The 20,578-nt window shown below is 40.7% G+C and overlaps 1 protein-coding gene across 9 annotated transcripts in view; it reads left to right on the forward strand.

Annotated features, from left to right (window-relative positions):
• The window catches only part of esrrga (estrogen-related receptor gamma a), a 171,466-nt gene that overhangs the window by 136,379 nt on the left and 14,509 nt on the right, over nucleotides 1–20,578 (forward strand). For 7 of the 9 annotated variants that reach the window (XM_085394889.1, XM_085394968.1, XM_085395053.1 and 4 more), the window contains 2 exons: nucleotides 3,383–3,493; nucleotides 6,239–6,421. In XM_085394889.1, the coding sequence (XP_085251015.1) occupies nucleotides 3,383–3,493; nucleotides 6,239–6,421 (294 nt within the window). The remainder of the gene's footprint in view (nucleotides 1–3,382; nucleotides 3,494–6,238; nucleotides 6,422–20,578) is intronic. The other 2 variants (XM_085394728.1, XM_085394810.1) reach the window with 1 other exon arrangement.

The following is a 20,578-nucleotide window of genomic DNA, read 5'->3' on the forward strand; positions in this document are numbered from 1 at the left end:
AATATTCCCACGATAGGAATGATTCACCTTCATCACTGTCACAGAGTCAGTCAGTTGGGTGTGTATATGAATGTGCACAGACTATGACAAAAGTGGTATAATCAAGGCATGTATCTTAACCTACTGTATTTTGAAAAGGTAAATATGCAGTATTAATTGCGCAATTTCATGTGCATCTGACATTCATAACAAAAATGTTTTGTGATGCAAAACAAATTGTGGTATTTGTTAGATACTTGTTTGTGTGTTTGAGTGAAAAGTTGTCTAGCTGGGACTTACTCTCTCCTTCTCCTATAATTTCATAGCCTGTAAACTACTTTCTTCCCTCTGTTCCCCCTTTGCTACACTATTTTGTAATAATCGCTTAATGTGTTTTAGCATTTATTTATTCAAACTCAATTTTTCCCAATTCCCATTTTACTGTTACTGTTCTTCCATGCCCTTGCCCTTTTTTTTCTATATGCATTAATTCTTTTTCTGATCGCTAAATTTACGTTCCCGTTGCCTTTTTCCCTCTTCCCTCTCTACTCGTTTCTTCTTTCCGCTCTCCACATTCCTTTCCTCCTCTCCCCTCTTGCCCATTCTTTATGATTTGAAGGCTCATTTGTTAAAAGGAGGTAGCCCACTCTCACTCTTCCCCTAGCTTCCTCTTGTCTCTTTTTTGTGGGCTTTGGAAATATAATTTTCAATTTTTAATTTGATTCATTTAGATTTGATCATTAATCAGTGCTGAGAGAGAGTTAATTTGGTGGAAAATAGATGAGGTAGTTAGAGAGGGCTCTTTATGAAGTGAGCTTAGCCCAGCACTGGGTCTTTTAGGTATATGGGAAAGAGAAAGAGTAAAATTAAGAGTCTGCATGTAAGAGTTTATATTATGTACAAGAGAAAAAAGCCTCAGTGTAACTGAAAGTAGTTTGAAAGTGTGACAAGACTAGCAGTTTCTCCCAGCCTCTGTTACATTCAACTTTTCTGGTTTACAGCACATCAGACAAATTGCAAACAAATTACATAAGAAATTAGTATCTGAACTTACAACCTAATGTTGGTTTATATAAAAATACAACATACTGTGATGTAAATACATTCGCAAAGCAACATACCACATGTGAGTATCTGCCCTTCTCAGCTGATGAATTACATTTTTATGTAAAAAACAAAAGAACAAGACAAAAACAACAATACTAAATACAGAAAAAGTACTTAATCTTAGAATCTAACTGCACCGTGTAATAGCACTATCTGGGCAGAAATTAATAAAGCTTATTGCTTTTTGTTACTGTCCTTGACAGGGAAGGACACGATTGACCTGGAAACTGCCTTAGTTAGTTTAACTGCTCCCATGAGTAACATAACATTCAGTTTTCTTCTGCTTTAATATTATGCTGCTTTCTTACAGTATATTACTAGCATGGCTAGTTATACCATAGTTATGTATTTTGTGGTGGTTTGCACAGTGTCTTTGTGCACTGCGGAACAAGCAGAAGTTACAGGTGTTTCATAAATACACACAGAGACACGTGAAACATTTTCCCCAAATCTTTTTTTTTTTTGACAGAACCACAAGTTTTGTGTTAGTCTGTTTCAATATGTCACTATATTATGAATCTGTAATCTCGAAGCTTTAAATCACTGACATGCTTCTTTTAAGCTATGTCCCATTTGTTTCATTTAGTCAATAATTTTCTCTCATCCTAACACTTACCTTTTTCCTGCCCTCTGTTTCTATCAGCCCCCATTTATTTTTTCATTTTTTGGCCAACCACTGATGCAGGTAGCAGCTGAAAAAGCTGCTTGTCTGGACTTACCTAAACACAACATAGATGTGTGGGTTAGCGAGGTGTAGACATTGTATAAGTGTGTATGTGCTAGAAAAAGCAAAGAGTGGGTGTGTGAGTGGTTTGTACCCCCTGGTGTTAAGAGTCTCTTGACCGTGTGCTGACACTGGCCCCCCCACTGTACCTGGACTGTCAGCCCTTCTGTCTACCTGTCCCTGTCTCAGGCATTTTCACACATACACACAGATGCATGTAATGTTCAGTTCACTGGTTTGACTACTGCCTGAGCTCATTACGAATTTTTAAATGAATATATTTCCATGTGCACTCATGCCAACATGACATATTTGGAATAAAGGTAGTCTTCAAAACGTTCAAATAAACAAACTCATATAAAACAGGAGAACATATCGACTTACAAATGCACAAAGATGCTCCCTGACATTTTTCTCCTGCTGCCAATAGAAGTCTTTCTGTTAAATCTCTTGAGGTTTGTTGTCATGAATGTGGTCAGCACATTTTTTAGAGGATTTAAACGTCTCTATGTGAGCAAATCTCTCTCTTGCTTTCACACGCCTATTGCTTTCCTTTCCATCATCCATCCTTTTTCTCTCCAACTTCTTGGATGGATGGATAGATGCACAAAACTGAAAGACTGTCAGAAAAATGTGTTTAACGTTATTTACCTAATTTACATGCTTTCACTATACAGTTCAGTCTCTTTTCTAATACTTTGCAGTTTCCCCTGCTCTCTGTTCACCCTCAACATAATATGGTTTGGTATATCACAGCATCCAGTATATTTTATGGTGCTAGTGTGCGCTAATGTTTAAAATAAGCCAAAGCCTTTAAAATTGTGAGTTTAATTCATTGTATAAAAGTCTGATTACTAATTTAATATCTAAAAGATGAGATACACATGGTGGGCCTCATTCTGCAGCCATTCTAGTAATTAATTTTGTATCTCCTCCTAAAGTTACTAATTTTATTGCTTAATAGCAGAAGCCTAGACTCATCTAAAGATTTGGCATCCTCTTAAACCCTCTTATCCTTTCCTTTCCTTTCTTCTCCTCTCCTTTCCTCTTCTCTCCTCCTCCAGGGTACATGACACCTCTGTCTTTCTTATCCATCTTTAAGTGGTAACCACGGTAACATCCAATCCCCTGAGAGATAGGTCTAATTAAATTAGGACTCCTTTGTGTCAATTAATTAACGAGACAGAGAGGGAGACAGCAATAGAGAGACCAAGATTGGGCAAGAGACAGTAAAAGAGTCGGAAAGCCAGAGAGTCAAAGTGAGCAAGAGGGGCCTTCTACTCAAATGGCTTCTATAAATTAGTCTTGTTGTAGAAGAAAAGGAGAAAAAGTGAGTTTAGCAAGCCTAAGAATAACAAAAGAGTGAATACTTAACACGTACATACATACAGACCCAGCCTTGTAAATCAAAGATCCATCTCCCTCCTCCTTTTACTATCTGCTTGCATAGAAGGCGATGCGAGTCTCATTTTTCTTGCCATCATTAACTACTCAAAGAGATTAAAATCTGTCTTTATTTTTTGTGTAATGTACACTATATTGATACATACTTCTCTCTGTCATTTCTCACAGGTGTTCGTCTGGACAGGGTTCGCGGTGGAAGACAGAAGTACAAACGCCGGATAGATGCAGACAACAGCCCGTACCTGAATCCACAGCTGGCTCTGCCCCCCAAGAAGCCATGTAAGAAAACACACATGCAAAAAAACACACATGCTCTGACTACAAACAGCATGTAAGATGGTGCTTTTCTCTACAAAGTTGACGTGGGATTTTCAAGGACACATGCGTGCTGACTTTAACAACTAGATGTGCAGAGGATCTGATGTCGTGTGTGGAAGAAACTACAAAATGACGGGCAACTGACTGCACACAAAATAATTTTCAACAAAATATCGTATTACCTTAGTAGACAGTGCTCAAGCAATAACCAGGAGTCATTGTTTAGAGCCCCTAAGTGAAAGGAATTGCTTTTACATCAGTTTCTGTCCTAATGGAAACAGTTGGCCAGTAAAAACATTTCAACTTACACACACACATAAACAGAAACACAGTAGTGAGAAGCCCATCTGTTTGGGACCATGTTTATCTCCCTGTTTCTGCTGCTACCAGTTTGGGATCATAACATTTTATATGTGTAATATTTCACCATAAAGGTATTCATTTAGCACCAGTTGGATTGGCTGCAGTTTTTTAAAGAATAAAACCGCAGCCAAAGCCTGATGAGTAAAAATTAACAAGGGAAAGAGTGACTGAGAGTGACAGAGAGACAGGTAGAGACAGAGAGGGAGAAAGACCGAGTCTAAACAAGGCCGTTTCTCAGAGAGAGAGGAGGGAAGAGGGGTGAGAGAAAAGGAGGGAGGGAGACCAGCCAGAGCCCTAATCCGGATTAAATCCAATCTGGCAACCGCATCAAACTAGAGTTAGCTCTCTAGCTAACCGTCTGCCTCCACACACACGTCACACACACACACACCCATATGCAGTGCAGATTGAGCAGTGTTTAGCAGCTTGGTCCCCAAAGCCCATTTTGCTTAAAGCTGGAGCATATTCTGGTTTAGGCCAATATGCTGAATGGCTGCACAACAGCTTACTGGGACTTTTGCACTACTAATCATTGAAATGATGGGATAAAGTGAATATGTGTACACTATGTGTGTGTGTTTGTACTGTGTGTGTTTGCTTACACAAAGCACTTGTGAGCTATCTGAAGGCCTTCCTTGGCAGGCTATTTAATTTAAAATTATATTTAACTCTTTTTAGTCTTGTTAAACTATTCTTATCAGGCATCATAATTTGGAAGAGAATACAGGAAAAAAATATGTATTTAATCTGTGCTAGTTACATCTGTTCCATAATATGAATGATTATTTCCATGAAGATAAATCTGTCCAACTTAAAATCAAATTTGCACATTTTAAAAAATACATTACAGTTAATGTAGACTTACTTTATCTCTCTTGTTCATTCTCTCTCTCACACAGTCAATACACACACGTTGTGTCCCTCTGTCTCTCCCTCAGATACACTCACACAGCCTATCTATCTGTTGCCCAATCCCTAGCTTCAGCGTCCCCATTGATTGTGTGAGAACAGAACAATAGCCCAGGGTTTGGAAATGGGCTTCCATTGATTCTAATTAGGGAAACATTAAATAAGATTTACCCACAGATACTGCAGTATATGTATACACTCACACACTGTGTATGTGTGGGTGTATGTAAGAGAATTGGGGGTGGTGGACAGTGTTAGATCAATACACAACTCATCCCCACAACTCTCTTTCACTCTCTCTTGCTGTTTATCTCTATCTAGCTGTCGCTCTCTGGACTCCTCCTGTCTGTCTTTTACAATCTATTCATGACTCACTTTCTACCTTTCTATCTTTTCCCATTTTTTCATTGCTAATCTTGCTCTCTTTTTCTATCCTTCACTTCACTCTTGCGCTTCTATCCTCTGTTATTATTCCCATGCTTGATTAGTCAGTGGATTAATTTGGAAGCAGGGTATCAGTCTGTTACTAATGGGCCATAGAGGTCTCATCACCACATGTCACCATTACCGGCTGAGCCGTTTGGCTTTCAGTGTTATCTTTCCCTGCTGTATGTATCAGTGAAACTTCTTAAGACTGTCTTACAAAACAACAGTTTTGGGCATCTTGGATCAACTGGCGATAGAAGGCTATAACCACTGGAGAATCGAAAACATTTCAATACCTTGTTTGATTTTTTTTGTGCAGTCCTTTTTTATGTTTTGTGCTAAACTCTAAAAAGGCTTTCAGATAAGATCAACACTTGAAATTTGGTGTTTTTGAAGGAATAGTGTGTTTTTGGCAGATTCAAGGGTTGAAAGGTTTTAAATTTATGCTTATTGCAACGTGAACATCTGAAAATTGTGTGTTGATTTCATACTCCTAACGTTTCATACTCCTAATGTTTCATACTCCTAACGAGTCTGAATTTACATGCTTCATTTTTGCGTATGGGAATACAGACAGGTGAGAAATTAAAGGGAAAAAGAGCACCATGTGATATATTGGTCCAAAATCTGCAATAGTTCTTCAGTGGGATGACTCCAAGGTGAAAGCATACGATTCACATCATTTTACGGAACAATTTAGTGACCTAGGTGATCATTAATTTGCAATCACTGTTCACTCCATGGGGAGATGTGGTCCCAAACAATGCAAGCAAAATGCACCCCCTATCAAAATAGATCCACCAGTTCTCCTTCATTTGTCCACTGTGCGTGTTTGTCTTAAATATAGCTTAAGACGTATGTGTTACCAGCAGGCCATAATATGAGATTTGCACATGACCTTTCATATTTTTGTACCGGACTGGGGTGAAACAACTTGTAGCCTTACACGACAAAAATTCACCATTTCTCTGTCTCTGTGTCTTTCTCCTTGTCTGGTGGTCATGTCAGTTGCCTTTGGCTGCCTTGCAGATAACAAAATCGTATCTCACCTGCTGGTGGCTGAGCCAGAGAAGATTTATGCCATGCCGGACCCGACAGTACCAGACAGCGACATCAAGGCCCTGACTACGCTGTGTGACCTGGCAGACAGAGAGCTGGTGGTCAACATTGGTTGGGCCAAACATATTCCAGGTAGGGAAAAAGAAAATTCTCCTGTGCCCTTTCTCTCACAGGTTCATTACTAAAAGCGAGGAATTTAAGAATTTAATCTTCTTAAACTAACTTAAACTAACCTCTTTTCTCTCGTAATCTGATAAAATTTGGAGCTGGAGTACAAGATCGCAAAATTAACATAATAACTCAAGTGATTCAAGATGAGGTCTATGGCAAAATGTTTAGCTTTTGTTTCAGCGAATAAAAACTTATTGAACAAGACTATGCTGAACATCCATATGTACATACACAAAAGGACTCAAATATATGCACAGGCACACATGTAATGTAGATTTAATTTGTTGTTTTGAGTCATGCCTGTGTTTTCTCTGTCCTTACCCTTTTTACAAGTAAGTGGCTCAAGTTAGGCAGGTTATGTACTGGGCTCAGAGTGCATGTGGGCACGTACGTTCGTGTGTGTGTGTGTGTGTGTGTGTGTGTGTGTGTGTGTGTGTGTGTGTGTGTGTGTGTGTGTGCAGCTTTCTGTATAAAGCGAGCGAAGCGCAACGATTGCTTGGCGGAGGAGAGAAGATGGCGTGATTAGATGAACGAGGAAGGCAATCCACTGCTCACAGAGAAAGATAGAACTCTTCATCTTCCCTGTGTGTGTGTGTGTGTGTGTGTGTGTGTGTGTGTGTGTGTGTGTGTGTGTGTGTGTGTGTGTGTGTGTGTGTGTGTGTGTGTGTGTGTGTGTGTGAAGTGAACACCTTATGAAATCCTCACTGTTTACAGCGCTGAACACCTATCTAATACTCACACTCACACCAAGCTCACACAAACACCCATACATGTCCACACACAAAGTGATCTACTGTTCACTCAGGTTGGAAAGGATTGTCAGAAAGAAATACGCCTCCTCAACGTTCTTTATCAGCCTCTCACACACGCATGCACACAAACGCACACACACACACACAAAGAATAGAGTCAGATAGACCTGTTAACCTTTTTTCAGCCATCTTGTTCCACATCTTGTCGTGCATGTGTGTGTGTGGTGACTCTCTGCAGGTTGCACATGTGAACACACACATGCACAAGTCTTTGCTCTCCATGGTACAGTAATTTTTTTAATCAAATTGATGGAGAGAGACAGAGAGACAAAGAAAGGGGAGAGAGGGGAGGTGAAGCCAATTTATGCTTCATGATATGGCTGCGATGTGCCGCATACACACGCGCGCGCACACACCCATACACGCACACAAAGGCTGCTAACAGTGGTAACAACGTGTCAAGGCAAGCGCCAGGCAGCTAATTTGAAGTCATTAGATGTCTGCCGTACTGGCAACAATTTGTTACGCTCTCACACACACAAACACACCCAGAAAAACACATCACATACACACACTGAGTTAAGAGCCGTCTGTGGATAGCGAGGAGCCTAAATTGTAAACTAATTTAAACATCACTCAGCGTTAGAGAGGCTGCCTGCAAGACAGGCCCCCGGATAACAAGGCTAGGGTACGCGCGTTTGTGTGTGTCAGTGTGTGTGTCATGTTTGACACACACAGTCACCTGACGTTAGAGACTTTTGACACCACACACGCACATATTCACGCATATCTCTTTGATTGGTTCTTTTATTCTAAGACTTATGTGTGTGCACGCTGATTTCCATACTGATATGGCCTTATGCAAACATTTGATATGTCATTAGGAGAGGAAAATGAGGTTTCAGACACACTGAGTGTATCTGGTTATCCCACAAGGAATCATGCGCGTGTACTTCACAGATCCGCGTGTTTCAAAGAGAGTGATGAAATGCGGGCAAATATATAAACACAGATGTGCCACATAAGGCTTTTTTGCTGATTCAAACGGTGACAAGACATAGACAAATGACTCCAAACGTGCACACATTTTCATACAGTGGTACGTGAGCAGGAAACGGTCACACTCTGAAACTGCGGGCCTGTGGAAATATCAGAAGTTATTATTCAGAGGCCATGAAAGGCCTTACCATCCAATATGGATTAGTAAAGCGAAGATCTCATTTTAATAGCTCTCAAAGAGACAACTCCAGTTGCGTATTAGGCTACATGTCATCGTCAAGTGTGTATGCGTGTTTGAAGGAGGAAAGAAGAGCAGTCAGGTGAGAAGAGCGGGGGAAGAACAGCAAATATTTAAACAGGAGCAAATGAGTGAATTAAAAGAAAGAAAGGCCATTCAAATGAGCCATTTATCTGTCAGTAGAATTAGTCTTTTCATCCTCTTTTCTTTCTTCTTACTCTCTCTTTCTCTCTGTCTTTCTCTTTCTCTCTCTCTCTCCTTCCATAATAGCTAAATGACTACCGGGCAGTCATACTAGCAGCTCTTATCTAGACTCATGAACACAAAAGAGCGAGACAGACAAGCGAGCACTTGACTTGACGAAAGAGCAAGGAACGAACAAATGAATGAATCAACGAATGAGAGCTAGAACCTATAACGCCGTCTATTTTAACAGAACTAGAGGCCTTGCCATTAGTGCTTTTTTTTTCACAATCCCCCCTCCCCTGTTCTGTCTTTATTCACGAAAGAAATTGCTCTTGGGCCACCCCCCACATCCCCTCCACTATTCTCTTGCTTCCCTATCTCCTCTAACTTGCTCTTTCTTTTCTTACAGTCTTTCTTCCTCTTTTTCTTTCTTTCCCCTTTCAATTTTGACACTCGGGATAAGCAGTCTATGTGCCAGCAGTAGCACGGCATGATTGAGTTGTAAAAAAATGGGGGATGGGAGGTGAAGAGGGGTTTGCCATCGGTTCGTTTATTTAATCGGTCTTTATGGAGATAGAGAAGAAGGGGTTTGGACTTTGGTGGTGATGGAATAACAGGTGAGGAACACTTCCTTCTTGTTCTGCATACTTTTCTCTTTTTCTTTTACATTCACTGTCTTTAATATGTCTCTTTATTGTTTTTTCCCTTTTCCCCCTCTATTCCTCTTATATGGATTTGGAGATGAACTTGGGGGTTAAAACACTCTGGTGTGAGCATAGTTGAGGTTCAGCTGTTATCACATTCGCAGTGTGCTTTAGCTTTTGTACTTCAAAAAAGCTATTTTGAATTTATATATCAAGCGTAATGAATCTCTTAAAGTAATTTTGTACATTAATTATATGAGTAGGCTTATTCAAAACAAATAACACTGTGTAACGTTTACAGCTGAAGCCAATAACCGCTTTAGAAAATTTTGACTTATGCTCTTTTTTTCTGTTTTATTCCCTAGTAAGTAACATATTCCTTCTTCCCTGCTAGTTATTACAAATGGACATTTATTTTATTTTTTCTCTTATGCCCTGTTCTTTAGTCATTTATCGCAGCTGTTACCAGACTTTATTTCATTCTTGAGAGATGTTTGATTGCTCTCTTTATTTTCTCTTTGTCTCTTTATTTTCTTTTTTCTGTTGTTCTATGTTGATGATTATTCAAAATATAATCTTATTTATACAACTTGCCATACCGAAAGTATTTTAGTAATTGATTAGAAACGTACACAGGTATAATAGTGGCAAAGTTCAGGTGTAGAATAACACATGCGTTGAAAGAACAGGAAATGGGATGTGAACAGTCTAGATAACCTAGATACTCCCAGAGAGCATTTAACACAATACTGTTTTGACCCATTGGCTAAATACCCCACCCCCCCACCCTTCCCTCTTAAAACTGTCCCGTGACGTCCTCCTTTTGCTCTCTATCCCTCTGTGTCTTTCTGTCTTTCCCTCATTTTCTCCTGACCTGACCTCCCACCCTCTCTCTCTGTGGTATTCTTAACCTCTTCATTATCAAGTCACCATCATTTCTCAACCCCTATCCCCTCCCATGGTCCTCTTCTCACATCCTCCCAGCCAGCGACCACTGACTGGAAGGCCAGTGCTCGTTGGTTTTGCTTATGTGTTCAGATTGAGATGATTATCCTGATCGCTATTTGAAATGTGCCTCTCTACAAACGTTGACATATCGCAGTAAAGCAGCCAAAGAGGAAAGTCGCCCTCAGATTTTGTAGCCAGTGTTCGTTTCTTCTGGTGTTTCTCTTTTGGACATGTTTTAAACGGTTTTCACTTAGAGATTTAGCCAACCAGTCGAGCAGTTAGCCGTTCTGTCTGTTAGTTAGCCAATCAGTGAGTCAAGTAACTACACAGCCAGTCAATCAGCCAGAGAGGCAGCCAGTAGTCAGCAAATATTGATTAATAGAAGTGTCCTGCTCCTTTTAGCAAATCAAATGTTGAGTCTCGGCAGTCATGGGGAACCTTTAGACACACATACATATACACACGCGTACATATGGATGCTTGACTCTGAAACTGCAGCTCACTAAATTAACACTGACACACATTATAAGACTTCACAATGAGCTCTGAAAGATGCAAAACAGCTCTGTGTGCGTGTGCATGTGTGTGTTTGCTCACATCTGTGCGCATGTAGAGTGAGACAGATGTAAAAGCCCAGACTGGTGATGTGATGATGTCACTCTACAGCCCTCCTGATTAAGTCTGGTGATGTCATCAATCAGCAAAGAGGTTGCTCCGCTTAGTAACAGAGTGGTAAATCAGAAGAAAAACAACCCACACAAACAAGTGAGCTCTACTGGCATCAAACTTCTAAAATAATATTATTGCCTCCTTTTGTCCTAATTTCTTCCCTCACTGTTCATTATTGTGAATTCCCTACTACATTTTACAGTATTTCTCCCCCTCAAAGATATTGCCCCTAAGATTCCATGAAATAAACGCGCGGAAATACACATGGAAACAACTAGACGCACAAGCAGATATGCCCCCATTCTGTCGGCTAAGGCTAGCTCACCTTGACAGTCACAGCATGGTGGGTGCCTTCTTAAGCACAAACACAACACACAAAAAATACAGTGCATTCACATGGACATACACATATAGCTCACCATACAGACATTATATTTTTTGACAGTGTAAAAGCAAACAGAAATACAGGTGATTTATAACTTGTGCTCTCATTTATTCTCCTAAACCTTCACGTCTTTACGTGCATAACATGATAAAAGGTTATGTTTGTGTGGAAAACGATGACATTTAAAACAAGATTTTTAACAGCAGATGTTTTAAAAATGTTTAATGGTAGAAAACTCTTGCGAATTCCTGAGATTTGCCTGAATGGAGAGTAAACACCAGTGATCTGTTAGCCAGAAAACAAAGGTGTTGATACTGGACATTTTACATTCAATCACTAGATTTTGTTCCTATGCTTATAAACTCACTTTAAATGACAATAAAGACTCTACCCAATCTATATGCTGATGGGGTCAAACTCATAAATATGACTTTATTAGAGTTTGATTTAGATTTAGTATTTGATTTAGTTCATTGCCTTGGTCATTCTTGCCATTGTTATCGAGGGTCTCAGGGTCTTCAGTACGTAATTTTTATGTGTGTTTCTAGTCTCTGTTGATTTTCTCTGAGCTCTGTTTGGCGTGTTTGATTTCCATTTCTGCTCATCCCTGAGCTAGATAACACATTTAGAGGCTGAGGTCTTGGTTTCAAGTATATGTGTTTGCTCATGTGAGCGCATGTGTTTGTCTGTTTCGTTGTCCACATTCATGCAAAAGAGTTATCTTATTTTCCAGTGCACCAGCACCATGATTTCCTCTTGCAGCCCATACAAACAAACACATCACTGTTTGCAGATGAAAACAAATATTGATGAAATCAAATTAGGAAAAGAATATTTGATATCTGAGCTTAATGTTTGGATTAAGTTGGGCTTTCTTTATTGGATTAAGCCTGTGGGTATTGGAAGCATGTCATCAATATGAGAGAACAGAGGCGAAACCATTTTCATTTCTTTGTACGCTGCTTTTTTCTTTCTTGCCTACTTGGTTGTAACTTTTTTCTTCTATTCACTTTTGTTTCTTTTCTATGTCATTATGCAGTTTTATCAACTGAATAAATGTTTTAAAATCAAATCACAATTTGAGCCCACAGATCTGCCGATATCAATTAATCTGACAAAGTAATGTGTAAAAAATAATTCTTAAATTAATCACCTTCATATCTGAAGGTTAACCTCTGGGTAATATTTATATACTACAGTATCTTGATGTAATATTAAAGAATCCCTACTATATTTACATTGCAGTAAATAGATATATAGCCATTCTCTACACTGCCACATATTTGTCAACAATGTTTCCATAAAGACGATCCTATGATGAGACTCAAACACCCAGCTTCAGGTGGTTACCTTAAAAACGCACAATAATATGTACATTCACATACACACTGCCATTGTGATAACAACAAATAAAGTCTAAGTCCCAAAATCTGTACTTCCTCGAGCAACCTCTTGGCCTGGCTCAGCGGTATGTCCACAGCGGTATGTCCTTTGTTAAAAGGCCCAGTTAAACGTGTTTACAGTCTGGTAAGAGAAAAATAATCTTTGGTATGTCGCCCCTTATAACAACTACAAACTAGGGGCATGGCCCCCTTCACTGTGAGGTAACTGCCAACACATGGACTATAGCCACAGCTGTCTCCTATGCTTCACCTCCACTAATGTCTTCCTGTAAGGCACACCCCATCCAAGAAGTTTGCGCTCCATTTGCTGAGTAAAACTGCAGTATTTTATTTGTATGCAACTTAGCACTAATTATTAGGAAGCTGTTTCAGTGCGGTGAGTGGATGCTTAAAAACCAGTGGATGATGTCATGGTGGCTACATCCATGTATGTGTCACTCAAAATAAGACCCGAATCAAAAAATGAAGTTGCATGAAAGTAATGGCAGTCCGGAACAAGAAAACTAATAGCAGTGTGTTAAGACTCACGCTAATTTTAAAATTGATGTCTGATGAAAATGTGTTTTTGGAACGGCCTCTCATTACAAGTAATTTTAATTATTGTGATTCTAATTTCTAAAAGGAAAAAGAGTCACACATTTCTTCAGTGGATAGATGGGTTTCAGTTCAAGTAAAAGCTCAGCGGTCCATTGCTGTTTTTTTTTCTTATTAGTTTGATTACATTTGCAAATCAAATTCATTTGTCTATCAGCCTTTGAGACACAGCCCGCAATCTGAGTACACTGACTAATCTGCATCAAATAATATCTGTCACACACAACACACACACGAGAAACAAGCTGCATACATTGGCGCACACCAGCCTGCATACACAAACACTTACTTCCCTGGGCACACAAACATACGCTTCTAAAAACACATACACATATTCATAAGGAAGCACTGATACGTAGTGAATGCAGACAAATGCACACATACGCATACATGCACAGTTTTATAATATGTGAAATCAGACGAGCAGTAACAAATAAATCAGCACACCATCTGAGCCCATCATCATCTAAGTCATTATTAGCAAACAGTCAGCTTTTACTACTTTCAATTTGCTTGTGTGTGTGTGTGTGTGTGGTTGTCCAAGAAAGAGAGAAAGAGAGATGATGTGATGTGATATGATATGATATGCTGGCGGGGCATAAAGATAGATGATCATAATTACGCACAGGCCAAACTCCATTTCAAATCATCATCATCCTATTCTATCTGTTGGAGCGCACATGTACACACACACACACACACACACACACACACACACACACACACACACACACACACACACCAAAAGCAATATAAAGAGTTCACACACATACAGGGATCCAGTGACACCCACACACACACTTAACACACCTATGCCTGCCACAAATCTAGTGGAAGGAGGGACCGACTTGTCATGGCATCACATTATTTCTGGCGGTTCATGCAAAGTTCACAGACAGGCATGAAATAGTTATTCTATAGTTCCTCTTTCTGCTTATCTATCCACCTTTCCTCATGGTTTCTGTCTGCATCTTCCATTTTATTCTTTTTTTATTTTCCTATTTGCTGTCCTAATTCTCTCTTTCTCCACCTATCATTGCTCCTTCACTACTTATTTCTTTTCCCTTTCCTACTGCTTCTCCTGCCTTCTCTTTCTCCTCTACTTCCCTTATCTCCCATTCATGTTTGTGTTTATTTGTTTATTCCTTACCCCCCTTTGTTATTCTATTGTTTTCCTTCCTGTCTCCCTTTGCGCTCCTGTTTCTTCCACCTTCCTTCCTCCTGCATCCATCGTTCTTAAATAATGGCCTGGAGGATTCATCCTTTCCATCAGACAATAAGCAGGTGGGAAAATAGGATTGGAGCGTGCCTGTCACCAGCTGGGAACAACTTATGGCCTGTGCACACAACACACACACACACACACACACACACACACACACACACACACACACACACACACACACACACACACATACAATAAACACTTTAGGGTGGTCCCTTTGCCAAAGTGTTGGATAACAGTTTTAAAAGGTCACTTATGATGAATTCCGAACAATTCAGCCTTATTTGAAATTATTTTTTAAATCATCAATTTTCATAACGATTCATTAGTTTTGTACTTTTGTTGTTGTTTTTTTAAACATCCAGAGATCAGGGCCCTGTGCTTCGTACGTCGCTTACTACATCCAAGATCAAATGAAACATCCAAGACCAAATCATCGCGCTAACTCTGAGCTCGCTATTCCGGTTCCCCGAACACACCTGTTGTTGACGATTAGTACAGCTGGATGAAGTAATGTGAGATCACTGGGTGGCCCAACAGGGGCTACGCATCGATAGTAGAAACATTGATCGGCAACCCTTTGATTGGTCGGCGAAAATGTCGAAGGAGCGCGCTCGGTATTTTTCGGCAGCACAGCAAGAACTCTTGAGTGAGGGATTTCAGGAGTTTCAGAGTTTAATTAAAACGCAAGGGAACACTGCAAAGGCTGCAAAAGCAAGGAGAGAGGGCTGGCAGAAAGTTGCTGACAAATCAAACTCGTAAGTAATTCAATAATAACAATAATAATGGAGTGGATTTATATAGCGCTTTTCAAGGCACCCAAAGCGCTTTACAATGCCACTATTCATTCACTCTCACATTCACACACTGGTGGAGGCAGCTACGGTTGTAGCCACAGCTGCCCTGGGGCAGACTGACAGAAGCCAGGCTGCCATATTGCGCCATCGGCCCCTCTGGCCAACACCAGTAGGCGGTAGGGTAGATTTATCATATCACACCATATTATCCAATATTATATTACATTATATTATATTATAATATGTTATATTATATCCCCTTTCACATTAGAGCCACAACAGGACCCACTAGAACATGGGAACAAGTAAAAGTGGAATATAAGAATATTCTACAGAATGGTAATATTTATCACTTATATTGCTTGTCGTCTCTTGGAAAGAGACCCTGGAATAATCTGTTTGTTTGTTCATAACAGCAACCAAGAAAAGGGCAGAGCAAAAAAAAAAGACAGGTGGTGGTCCTGCACCCCCTCGTCAACAAGTTGGTTAAGTAAATAATACCCTCACGGGAAAATCGATATCTCTCTATGAGCACACTGTCGCGCTGAGCTAAAGGATCCTGTCTGTCCCGCAATATACGCTGAATTCTGAGGACTCTCCTTATCAATCTTGCACCTTCCTCAATGGGTTGCTCGCGTAAACGGACAGGATATGACTGCGACAGACTTCCCAAATCCACCTTCGCTTTTATAGCCGTGGTCTCTCATCTTGATTACACGAAGTAATTTACAATTACTACTCTGAAATATGAATTACATCTGTAATAATCACATACATGTAATAGAATGTTAATAGCACATTTCCCTTTTTTAGGGAATGACCTGTATGTATCTGTGTGAAATCAATGAAAGGATCAAGTGCTGCATTATCTTTAGTTACATTGATGTTATTTATTTATGGTGAAACAGTGGTGGAATATCGCTGTTGCTTTCGTATGAATGACGCGGGCATACCTGCGTGGCCGCGATCTAATCCTGTTTACATAAAGTAAACCTGCTCCCCAGCAGGTTTACGCTTACGGCTCTGTTGCTATGACAGCAAGTCCCGGATGGGCTTCGGGGAACCGAACGATCCAGGATCACGCGAAATCGTCAACAATCTCATCCAGCTAACTCACTTAGCGCGGTACGAAGAACAGGCCCCAGACAGTAAACACTGGCAAACATTATGGAAAAATGTGGTTTACACCACTGGTTGACGAGTGGTCGCTTGCAGTCACTATGTAAAATTGGTCAAACAGTGGTATGTGACACTAGACTGAAAATCCCTTTATAATTCCTTGGTTGCAGGGGTTTTCTGTTGTTTATAAGGAAGGTGCAGACTTGTCGGAGATGAATGGTAGTGAATCTTTGAGGCAGTCACCTTCAAAGCACAATCTGTGCCTTTTAAAAAGGGATGTTTTCCATTTCTGGTGTGTGTCACACATTTTCAAGTTTCAAGTCACTACTGCTTGGTGAATCGTTGGCAAGTGTTTGCAGGCAAGTTGGTGTCTTCCATACAACCACAGCTATCTGCTAATGCTAATGACCAAACCGATTTTCATCCAGCAAAAGCCAGCAACCTGCAGCAATCACTTGCCAACCAGTGCCAGAAAGCAGTGGTTACAAAGGCCTGTGTGATTGAGGCTTGCGCTGGTGCAGAAATAAGACAATGCCAAATTTGCTTTGTTTTTACTCTATGCACATTTGAATAGATGTATTCCCTCCAAAAGGGAGGATATATGTGCTTTTCTTGACCTTTTGACAAACTCTCTTACCACAAATGTTTTCAGATCTTTTTTTCTCTTTTCTTTTCTTTCTGCTTGAGCACTTCAGTGATGTTTTGCCACTTTTGCCACCTGCTATAGGGCAAATGACTGGGGCCTATGGTCTCAGTGCTTCACTGTGCACAAGTGCATAGAACAGACACACAGGGTAGTAATAATATGTGTATTTTTGTGTCTATTTAATCTTGATGGGATGTTTCATCTGCAGACGGCTATCACAGCTGGCCGCCTTATTGTCTGGGTGAGACTGATTGAGTCAGTGAGTGAAAGTGTGTGTGTGTGTCTGTGTGTGTGGGGTTTTTTTTTCAGTTTCGCTGTTAGTCTGCATGCAGGTGTGTATACCAATATACAAGTTTTTGTTTACTTATTGAATAACAAATGTATTTTTATATATCATTATATTTTATATGTATATCTATATAACCACTATAGAGCAACATGGCATTGTGTACATTTGTGTGCATTGTGAATGTGTGCTGTCCATCAAGCCACACACATAGCCGTACCAAACCATTGGCTTGGTTGCTGATGATGACATATGAGTTCCTGGCCCTGGTAATGGCTGTTAAATCTCATAATTACACGCTTCTTTATTGCAATGCATAATGACCCCGCAGCACTATTGGACAATTAATTAAGATTTTCAGCCCAGGCTTTTTCAGGCCCAGATGAGGAGGTGGAATGAGGTCTAATGTTCTTGTCTTCAAGCTACGACATTATGGTATGGTGCTGTAGGAAAGAAGGCTCTGTGTGCATCCGTTTTCATCTTTGTCTTTATTTCAGTCTTTTTAAGTCGCTCTCTCATTCTCTCTGTTCTCCCTCTCCTCATTGCTCCAATTGTTGAGCCCTTTCCTTCGATGCTTGTCCTCAATGATGATATTGGAGACCATATCTCTAATCTGTGAATGGTAAATTAATCCCTGTGGAATTTCTGGGGTCCTCTCTCTATGAACAGCTACGGGGGATTAGGAAGATAAAATCAACACAGCCTTATAATCTCATATACTGACACAAGGCATGTACAGTACAGGGACCATTGTTTTAAAGCCAATGGTCAGCAGGTTTCTACTTCTTTATACATCAATAGTGCTTAACAGAAAAAAAAAGTCTGTTTCATGACCGTTAAAATTTTTTACCTCTTTTGAACTCTGTGTTCTTACTGGATATATATTTACGTACTTTTTAAATAAGCATTCATTTTTGCTGTTTGGACAGACAATGGATTTTTTCCAGAGTGTTGCAGGATATTGTTTTGAAAAGATAATCCACCAAAGGATCAATAGACTGTCACAAGTCGTGTAATTGGACAAGCTGAGAGAGTAAATTCAGCCAAATTAGATGGATAGATTAAGTTGGTGGCAATTAGGAGAATAACGTAACAAAAAATAAGTTCAGTTGCCTAATACAATTTCATTGAAGAATGAAGAAATTCATATATAAACACAAGTAATATTTACATATCTTACAATTTCAACATCGTAATCATTTTTGTCCGTGAAAGTGTTGATCAGCAGTTTTATATGTGTTTTGAATTTGTGTGTGCCATGTGCAGACATAGTGAGTTGGTGTGTAAGCTGCTCAGCTGTGTGTTGACATGGTTCCCCTGACAAATTTGTGCTCACATGCACATCCTCACAGACACACACACAGAGTGGTCATTCCTGCCGTCATGAGCATTATATTGATGGGAGGAAGGAAAGGTAGAGGGTGAGAGAAAGATAGATGGACGCAATGAAGAAAAAGTTTTTAAATAGGCAAATGAGAAATATAATCTTTGACAATATTGCATAAAGTTCTCAGCATTTATTTCTCCAAGAAATTCTCAAATAGAGCCGACCTCTGTCACTTTAGCGGTGCTCTTCATTCCCTGTGAAGTCAAGAAGGCTTGGCCCTGTGGAACTTGCAGTGTACATGCACACATACACACTCCTTGACATAGCCCTAGTGGAGCTAGAAGTGGGTAATTAAAATGTAAATATTGATATTTTATTATTTGAAATGGCTCCACTGCAATGCTCTTAATGTCACTCCATCTGTCGTCTCCACGGAGACTTGGGGTTGCCCTCGACGACCAGCTGCCCCCACCCAAGCACCCCCAACCACGGCAACAGCTATAACACTCGACAACCATCTCTGTGTTGCAGCATTTCCATTTTGGGTCTAATTAAGTGTTAAATATTAGCACCCGCAACCACTGAGGCAGCTCGCACCACACACATACACACGCTCACGACACTCATCTCCACTACAGCAATGGTAAGATTTTAAGTGTTAATCTTGCAGTGCTGCTGATGGTGTCTAATGTATGCAATTAACAGTCAGGCAGGGCTGAGGGTTTGGTAATTAGCTGGCTGTTCACACTGATTAGAGGCTACCGCAACCCTATGACTGCTCTAGTCTCTCCCCCAGGCCACACGGAGAAAGGAGGGGGAAAAGAGAGGGGGAGTAAGGAAGGAGAATGAAACAGAAAAAGATATTTTAGCCAACAGCCCGACAGGGCATGAAAGTAAAGGTAAAATGATTTTGTGCGCAATATATGTATCTTAAAACCATATTTGTTATTTGTGTATATATATATATATATATATATATATATATAAAACACCCAGCACGCCCCTGCGGGCGGTTTATCCTTCAAGCTCGGGTCCTCTACCAGAGGCCTGGGAGCTTGAGGGTCCTGCGCAGTATCTTAGCTGTTCCCAGGACTGCGCTCTTCTGGACAGAGATCTCCGATGTTATTCCCGGGATCTGCTGGAGCCACTCGCCTAGCTTGGGAGTCACCGCACCTAGTGCTCCGATTACCACGGGGACCACCGTTACCTTCACCCTCCACATCCTCTCGAGCTCTTCTCTGAGCCCTTGGTATTTCTCCAGCTTCTCGTGTTCCTTCTTCCTGATATTGCTGTCATTCGGAACCGCTACATCGATCACTACGGCCGTCTTCTTCTGTTTGTCTACCACCACTATGTCCGGTTGGTTAGCCACCACCATTTTGTCCGTCTGTATCTGGAAGTCCCACAGGATCTTAGCTCGGTCATTCTCCACCACCCTTGGGGGCATCTCCCATTTTGACCTCGGGACTTCTAGGTTATACTCGGCACAGATGTTCCTGTACACTATGCCGGCCACTTGGTTATGGCGTTCCATGTATGCCTTGCCTGCTAGCATCTTGCACCCTGCTGTTATGTGCTGGATTGTCTCTGGGGCATCTTTACACAGCCTGCACCTGGGGTCTTGCCTGGTGTGATAGACCCCAGCCTCTATGGATCTTGTACTCAGAGCTTGTTCTTGTGCTGCCATGATTAGTGCCTCTGTGCTGTCTTTCAGTCCAGCTTTGTCCAGCCACTGGTAGGATTTCTGGATATCAGCCACCTCCTCTATCTGCCGGTGGTACATACCGTGCAGGGGCCTGTCCTTCCATGATGGTTCCTCGTCTCCCTCCTCTTTCTTGGGTTTCTGCTGCCTGAGGTATTCACTGAGCACTCGGTCAGTTGGGGCCATCTTCCCAATGTA

Source organism: Rhamphochromis longiceps, linkage group LG1 (genome assembly GCF_057381845.1).
Source record: "Rhamphochromis longiceps isolate RC_006_pf linkage group LG1, R_longiceps_female_GT1.1, whole genome shotgun sequence".
In the NCBI taxonomy this organism is placed as follows: Eukaryota; Metazoa; Chordata; class Actinopteri; order Cichliformes; family Cichlidae; genus Rhamphochromis; species Rhamphochromis longiceps.